An 8823-nucleotide genomic window follows, 5' to 3' on the forward strand; every position below is an offset into this window, starting at 1 on the left:
GATGCGGTTCCCCCACCAACACGATTCCCACCAACACGGTCCCCCCACTAACATGCCCCCCGACCATGGCCTCTGCCGGCCCGGGGAGCCGAGAGCCGAGGCCGCCCTGCGCGGGGCGCTGCCCGGAGCCTGAGGCCCCCGGCCCCGTGGGCATCTGGGCACAGTTTATCTGCGCGTTCCACCACGCTCGGGCAATACACGCAATGCTCCTCGCGGCGGGTTCATTCAATGCCGTTCATCTTTATTTGTGTGGAGCGCCAGAGGCCGCGAACGGCTCTGTTTACTTTCAGACAATTGGCAGCTTTGGCTGTGCTACCTCGGTGAGCCCCGAAACCCCCCCATGCCCAGCAAAGACGTGGCACGGTGCGGGGCTTTGTGCTGTGCCTGACCTCCTCCACCCCAGCTGGCCAGGCTGCGAGGTTAAAGGCTCACTCCTGCAAAAGATGTAGACCGAGACTTCGGTGTTTTATAATGTGAAAGACACTGAAATGATGGAAAATTTTCTCATGGAAAGGGTAGACACTGCAATGGGCTGCCCAGCGAGGTGGTGGAGCCACTGTCCCTGGAGGTGTTCAAGGAAAGACTGGATTTATGGTCATGGATTGAAGCATCTCCCGTGGTGAAGTGTCACAGGAGTAACAGGAACCAAAGGCCAAGCTTGCCCAAGCCCCTTGGGTTGTTGACCAACATTGGCATTTCTGGTCAAGGCTGCTGTGATTTCAAATGGGAACCTCTGAAAAATGAGCAGAAAAGGCCCAGGCTCTTTTGCATTGTGGGAACACGCTGCCATCTTTTTATGGCACTGCCTTTATTTTACAATGAGAGGCACAAGTGAATTGCTTAAAGTAACCTGGACTGAAAAAACCAGCCCAGAGACCAAAAGCCCCATGACCAGTTCAGAGAGTGAACTGCATATTTTTTCCAGTGGCTGACTGCTTGCAGAGCAATTGCTACTCTGCCTCAAGTTCAGATACGTATAAACAAGCTCTTCCTATCACAAAAATTAGGAAAAATCTATTATCCTTGGTAGTTGGGCAATGCTGATGAAAGGAAAATAGGCAGGAAAAAGAAAGCTAATGCAACTTAATGTCAGTATTTCTCTTATTTTGAGCAAGACCTAAGATGCAAAGTGTATTTGGCCTAATTTCCCACCCCCACTCCCATTCTGAGCATCTGCTGTTAACAGTGTAAAAATAGATGAAAACCAGCAATATTCTTTTACTGCAGCTGGACTGTGAAGGTCTGCTCAAAATCCTCCTTGATATGCAAACCTCTGACTTTTTAAACTGCTGGGTTTTAAAAATTCCTTCCACTGTAGTGATCTGCAGTTTTAAAATATTTGTACATCACTGTGGCCAGATAATTGCAGCCAACAGTAGAGAGAAATCCTGACTTTCCTGATAATGCAAAGAGCCACACTCAGTGGAAGACAGAACTGAATCCCGGAGGTGTGTTTGCCTTCATTGCATTGCAAAAGGCAGAAAGGCTGCCAAGCCCCCTTAGCTTGGCCATTAGATTATGAAAATTCTTGGTTTTTTAAACTAATTTCTGAGCCTTCCTCCATAGCAAGAAACAGAAGGGTTTACTTTATGGTTCTATCTACCTTTTCCAAGTTTTTTCAGGCTCTTGCTGTAATTATTGCTGTTGGAGCAATAATTTCAATACAGCAATAATTTGCTTTTTCCCAGCTGCTGCTGGGGCCACTCAGATGAGCAGTCAGACAGGTGGGGTTTAGAGAAGCTGTGCTTAATGCCCAGGTGATTACAAGATCCATACGCCAAATTATTAAAATGAAACTGTGGAAGAGCATTCAGTTCATGGGGCTGAGTGGAACATGTTCAGGGTACTTTATAAATCCCTACAAACCAATGCAGAGAACCAGGTAAAAAGGATGATCCAAGGCAGGATCAAGCCCCCTTGAATTTCTCCCGTGCCCTGATGAGCTGCTTTGCCTCTAATTATGGTGTTACTGAGAATGATTGGCCAGTTCAAAACCTTTAGTCACACTTCCAGTGATTACAGACTTAATTAGTGCATGTTAGCCCAAGTGTCCTCTATTAAAGGAGCTGCTGTTGTTAAATAGGATGGTAATTACTCCAGCTGCAAAGCAATTATGAAAAAAAATCATAACATAAAAAATCTCACAGTGCCTTTGACAACTGTATCTCAGTCGCTGTCCTTGCATCTCACACACTTATGCTGATTGATCTCTGTCAGGTTTGTCACACTTTTCATGCTGACACCACATTTCAGCAGCCTCCCCTACCTTGCCTCCTCCCTCCCTGTGAGCAGACTCTGACTTGGAGTAAAGAATTACTGTGGCTGCCCCCATTCAGTAATGCCAGGGACTGTCCATTGTCCAGCGTGGTGCTGGTGCCAGAGCTGAGCCAGGCTGAGTTTTTACAAGGGCTTGAGCAGAGGTTGGGTCCAGTCATTTCCCAAAACATGTGGAAATTTCCTACCCATTTCCACAGGAAGACGAGGAAAGGCCATGTTCGTGTAGGATGCTGGACGCAGCGTGACAGCGCAGCTCCCCAGTGTCCTGAGCACAAAAGCAGTGATAAACACTTCCAGGTGTTGATTAGGAGTCCAGCTGCCTTTGCCTGGCACAGACTGTGGGGGACCCCTACAAACTGCTCCCTCGTGGGGAGGTATCAAGCAGTGGGGAGAGTGCAGTGATACTTATGGCTCTCCCTGCTGGCTCACACGGAAAATTTCCACCCTGGGCCGCTCCCAGGGCAGCTCAGGCACTTCACCCATCACCACCCATTCCCACCTCGCCCTGCAGACACCACCGAAGTGCAGCTGCAGCGTGCAGGGCTGTGCCTTGTCAGAGAGAGCACTCTGTGGGATATGGCCACCTTCATCATCACCCTCCTTCACCCCAGCAAGCGCAGCCAGGACTGGGCTGTCTGACAGGTCCCCAAGAGGTCGCTGCCCTGGCAGGTGCCGGTGGCTTTGGGGCGATTTTAGGGCTGTTCCCAGCCTGTGGGCAAACAGGGCTTGGCTGTGCTGTAGAGCCGAGCGACGCTGCAGGGGAGTGAGGGTGGTGGACAGTCCCCGCGGACAAATGGCCAATACGCCTCCAGAGAAGCCAGAACAACGGGGCATGGAGGCACTAGAGGGAGCCTGAGCATAACAGATCCCGCTCTGGCTCAGAGTGGGAGAATTAGTCCCGCTCGGGGAGCGGGGGTATCACCAGGGAGTAACAGCAAGTTTCACACAGCAGTTTCCCCCTTGACCTGGCATCCTACCTGGCTGTGCCTTCCCCCCCCCCGCCGAAAGCTGTTGTAATTTCCTTGAAGGCATAAAGAAATCGTTTCATTGATGGAAAATGCCAGTCAGCCAGTGGAGAGGCAGCTGGCTCTGTGCTTTTGGGATAGGAGGTGAGAAAAACCACTGGCAACTGGTGGCAATTGTCAGATGAGAGGGTTCAAGAGAAAAGGAATTCTTGCAAGGCAAAGGAGAGCAGAAGTGCTGATCCACAGCTGCAGATATCCCTGTGGGAAGGGGAGCTGTCATGGCACAGTGCTCCTGGACTGATGGCAGGGACATGGGAACAGTAGCTGAGGCTTGCGTCCTCCACTGATGCACTCCAGTTAGCACCAGTTAAGAGAGCTGAGGCACCAGAAGAGGCTGGAGATGTGCAATCTTTTATTTTTCCCATCAATATTTTCACTGGCTTTGGATGAGGAACGGGGTCACTGGCTCATGGGCTATGCCTGAATGTCCCCCTGCCACTGTCACCAAGGACCAGTACAAAGAGTAAGAGCGAGAGTCTCTGGCTCAGCTGCAGGTGGGCACCAGTGCCGTGGTGGGGCAGGGACTGGGAAACAAACACTCTGCACTGGTGTTTAGCCACAGTGGGGAGATGGATGTGTTTGTTCCCAGTACATCTGAAAAGAGGATCTTCTTTTAAAATGTTTGCAAGGGGCCAAAATTTGCTTTTAACAGGGGTACTCAAGTTCAGCTTAGTAGAAATCAGAGGAGATGAGTGAGCAGGGACCAGAAACAAATCCTCCATCACCTCTGGCTGCTGTTGGAGGCTTTCATTCCCCCCTCAGATCAGCCCAGACCCTCCATACATATTGCACGAATGTGTTCCTGTAAGCAGCTTCCTACCATGACGGCAGGAGGAAAAATCAGGCAGCAGCCTGCAGTGCAGCCCTGACCTTTCTCTCCAGGACTGCCACCTCCTCCCACTCTCCCTGGAGCTGGCACTACTAACAACTGGTTTCCTCTTGTTATTTTTCCACCTCCACTCCTTCCTCCAGAGGGGAGGCCGTGCTGGTGGCCCACGTACCAGTGACTCACAGGCTGGGACCTGCAAGGAGCCAGCTAAGCCTGGCCAAACTTAGTAACATCTCATTTTCCATTGCCTACACCCTGGATGCTGCTTCTGGCTGGGTTCATCACTGGAGACCTCCTCCAGCTACCTGTGGAGTTTGGGAGGACCAGCAGGAGTTGGGCTGAGATGGAGCAGCCCTTGATGCAGATAAATTCCATCTTGGTCAGTGTTTATCCAGCTTGCTTATAGCTGAAACCCACGAGATGTTCTGGACATCAAAGAGGGCTTTTTAGGCTTGGGAAACATGTAAATAAAGACATATATAGGACTGCACAGTCGTTCCATTTTTCTGGAAGTGTTTGAATGATTTGAGGGGAGCTTAGGGGTTTAAAAGCTGATTCCCCATCTGTGTCAATCAGCCTGGTCCATCTGGCTGGATGTCCCCAAATCAACAGATGACAACTGCAATCACATAACCGAGCCTGGGGCACCTGCAGGGTGGGGAATGATGGTCTGCAAAGGTGGAGATGCTGCCGTGGCTGGAAGCTGGGAATGGGAAAGAGCTGGGGGATGACCAGGCTGGCAGCAGCGGAGCAGGCAGAGCAGGGAGACGCAGCTCCTGGGCAGCTGCATCCCGTGGAGCAGGACCCTGCAGCTCGGTGCGGGGCTGCGTGCGGGGGACTGCGCCAGGAAGGGAGCAGCCATGTGTGCGCAGCCCACGCTTAGTGCTTTAATGGGATTTTCCAGAACACTTTTTGCCCCAGTAACGGAAAAGGAAGCTCGCCTGCCGCTTCCGAAGGCTGGGGTGAACGTGTGCAGGCGACGTGACACCTGCTCAACCCGCACTTCCCGAGAGCCCGGCTGTTCCCAAGGAGGGAGCGGATCCGCAGGCACAGCGTGCACCGAGCAGCTGATCGCTGCGGGGAGGAGGCACACGGAGGCGGCTGGGAGAAGCGGAGAGGGCTGACCTAAATAGATGCTCAGCTAATTTATTCATTTCTCTGCTTTATTATTTAACACAACTTCGAAACAGCTCAGGACTTCTGGTTCCTCTCAGCTCTGTTGCTGACGTTGGGATGGGGTTATTTTTTACCTGATTTTGCTGCCTTGCTCAGCACCCCTCTCTCCCAGCAGGCAGGCCAGGCACACTGTGGGAAAGCTCCAAAACAACCACTTTCTAGCCCGGAGCACAGAAAGGACTTATTTCAAGTTATTTTGAGCTTTTGCTTCACCTCCTGCCTAAGAAGCTGTTCGAATTTTGGCCTGCTTTATGCATTGCTAATAGGGAGATTTATCTCCAACTTAGCTGGCTGAGAAGGGGATTGGTGGGTTCATACAGCACGAGGCAGCCTTCAGCCTCCACCGACATCTTCCTTCAGGCAGGCTGCCAAAGGCAGCCCCAGGCTCTGCAGCACAGGGGCTTTCAAGGATAAACCTGGAGCCTGTCTCACTTCCAGCCAGCCTCCTCTCTCCTCAAATCCTAGCAATCCCCTGAAACACTGTCCAGGAGGAATGTATTACTAGAAGGACAGCTGCTGGGGGAGCTGTTCAGGCTGCGGTTCACCCCACGGGCTGCACGTGTCCTTTGTGAGCCCACGTCACGTTTTAGCACTGCTGAGCTTGAAAAGCCACAAGCTGGGGGAAAAAAAATTGATGCCTGTGCAGGTTGTCTGAACCCCTGCACCATTTCTGCGCAGGCACGAGGGACACGGGCAGAGCTGCTCCACGTGAGGTGACTGCTTCCCGGGATTCAAATCATGCAGCACCCAACTTGTGCCAAGCAGGGCCCTTTAATTTTTCATTACAGTTTGTCATTTGATGTATGAATTTAGGCCAGTGTTGTATAAAGTTACCCAGCCCCTCTGTTATGATTTTTAAACTGGATTATTCATCGACCTGCTTGATGCCTTACAGATTTCTAAGCAGTAAAACGAGCCCCAATGCTGTTTAGCTCGGCAGCAAGGGCATCTCAGCTCACCCACCTTCACACTGCTGGAGAGTTTGGTGATGTTGCTGGGAGTGGGATAGTGCAAATTAGCAGAAATGAAGCAGTTAAGGAGGCTGCAAGTTAAAATCTTCCAAACCAGCCGGCACCGAAGGGAAACAGTCGGGCGTGGGGCTGTGAAAGTAGGTGCTGCTTCCCTGGCACAGTCAGCTCCTTCTCCTGCCTTCACTGGTTAAGCTGGGGCAGTGTGAATCCTGGGCAGGATCCTGTGCTGGCAACCCGCAGGGTGTGCAGCCTGGCCTGTGTCAGGGCTTTGATCTGAAGGGCTTTGTGGTGGTTTTTAATGTAAAGTGATACTTTGGTCTGAGAGCCTTGCGAGGTCAAAAAGAACGAACATGGAAAGGACAGAGGCAGTCCAAGTGAAGTTTCTCTTTGCCTTCCTATACCCTGGACTAGATTCTGGTGGATGATGCCCCAGATTGCCTAATGAGGGGAGAAAGGCTCTACATCCCACATGCTCTGGGGCCTGGGATTTTGTTCCCTTGCACCTTAATTGGACAGGGCTGATTAGGATGGAGTTAAGGGTAACTGAGTGTCACCCTGGGAGTTAGGATCCTTCATGTGGGCACAGCTTCTGCCCTGCAAGAGAGGGGAAAGTCCCTTAATGAGCCAGAGTAGGCAGCAGGCTGGAGGTGAGGGCTGCGGTGTGGCTGCCAGCTCGCCTTTATCTGCACAGAGAGGATTATTGGGAAGCCATGTTGACAAATGCTGTGGCTAAAAAGGAAAATGAACTTCCTCACAAAGACGGTTTGTTTGTACAAAGAGGGGAGAGAATAAAGAAGCTCCAAAAAAGCTGACATTAAACCCGCTGCTTACCTGCAGCTCATCTGATACCATGACTGAAACCTCTCATTTTCAGCAACATAATCCAAGATGTTCTTTCTGCAAAGCAAAAAAAAAGTAGGTTATTGCTCAAGCAGAGCCGGGGAGGGATAAAGAGACAAGCAGGGCCTGATCCTGCCAGGTTCTGTGTGTTCTGCCCTCTGAGCAGGGTTAAAACCCTGGCTGGAAGCCTGATTTGGGGGTTTTGGAAAGAACTTGCACAAAATCTCTTTCCAAACCTTTAGGAAATGGCTTCCCGTGCTGCAGAGGCAGGGCAGGAGGCAGAGCATGGGGCTCCCAGCCCTGCCTTCAGCTCCCCCCCCTCTAGCCCAGGGACCTGGAGGCAAGACACAAACCCGTAATCCTCAGCACTCTTGTAGCACATCTCACCTTCAAAATGCTTCTCTGGGAGAGAATTCATGACCCTCCACAAAACTCGGGCTGCCCTTTCCCCCCCCTCCCCGCTTTCTTTTGGATGCATTCCCTGCTCCAGCCACTGGGTTATCCCACCTTTCCCGGGATGCAGAGATGCGGCACACACGCTTTGCTCAGCAGCATTGAAATCCTCCCCTCTGCAGCACCGAGCAGATCTTGTGCTATTTCTTTTCCTGCCTTTAGATGTGCAGAAATCCACTTGGCTGCGTCTGCTGATTGATTTTTCAGAAGGTCTTGCTAATTAAGAAATCCTGTCCCATCAAAACCACTAATGCAAACACCTGTTGATATGCTCCCTGCACCTTTTTGGGGCCCACTGCAGCCACCCTGTCTCTCTTGGGAGGCTGTTTCTTATCCTGGGTAGCAGCAACAGAAGGTTCCACAAATGCTGTCCTTGGATATTGAAGACATAAATTACTGAGCTGCCCTTCCACAAAATCAGTGCTGAGAAATCACTGACACCGTCCTTTTTGCATAATTCAAATGAAAACCTGATTGCAGCACGGCTGCAGGGGAAGGGACAGGCATTAACAAAGAGGTTTGGTGCAGAGTTCACAGTTCCCACCAAGGAGCAGTGCGGTGCAGGCCACCACAGGGGCTGTGCCTGGCACGTCTGTCTGCTTTAAATAGTGCTTGTGCCCAACTTGTTCTGGAAATGGTGCTCAGGGGCACCGATTTCAGCCTGACACCAGCTGCTTCCCTATGACAAAATCGGCTTTATTAGGAAAATAATATGGGCTGTGGCAACACTTCCATTAGCCCTGCTGCCATCCCACCCCCTGACAGCCGAGTACCAAAATAACTGAGCTGGTCCACGCAGGAGTGATGCATTGGGACACAGGACTGTCAGGGAAGCAGGAGCACAGCCCTCCTCTCTCATATCAGAATGGCCTGAGTTATGATTTGGCTCGCATTAAAACACATTTCCTTCCACAGTAATTTTACCCAGACTTTTCAAACATTTCATGAACCCAAATAAATCCTTAGGAAGTCTCTGGCAGGTGGACGCCTTCAAATATCCTTGGCACTCAGCAAACCTGATACATCCAGAGGGGATGGGGAGGGCAGAGTGCACGGCCAAGATCTGGAGGCAGGTGAACTTCAAGCATTTTCCACTAAAGCTCCAAAGCTGTAGCCTCATTCAAGTGTTTCAGTATAAGACATCAAGCCACACTGACATGTAGTCAGGAAGAGGATGCAGGACAGACCTCAGGAGTCCTTACTCTCTCCAGACACGTAGAAGATCTCTCTTTTTCCCCCTAGTCTGCGTCAT

General features: G+C 51.1%; 1 protein-coding gene across 1 annotated transcript in view; it reads right to left on the bottom strand.

The window, feature by feature from the left end:
* Nucleotides 1–7147, bottom strand: part of NISCH (nischarin) — a 55715-nt gene extending 48568 nt beyond the window's left edge. Inside the window, 1 exon segment of the mRNA XM_008632167.2 lies at nucleotides 7110–7147. Within this exon segment, the coding sequence (XP_008630389.2) occupies nucleotides 7110–7130 (21 nt within the window). The 5' untranslated portion in view covers nucleotides 7131–7147.
* Between the last annotated feature and the right edge of the window lie 1676 nt (nucleotides 7148–8823).

The sequence above is a fragment of the Corvus brachyrhynchos genome, unplaced genomic scaffold (genome assembly GCF_000691975.1).
Source record: "Corvus brachyrhynchos isolate BGI_N302 unplaced genomic scaffold, ASM69197v1 scaffold4, whole genome shotgun sequence".
NCBI lineage: Eukaryota > Metazoa > Chordata > Aves > Passeriformes > Corvidae > Corvus > Corvus brachyrhynchos.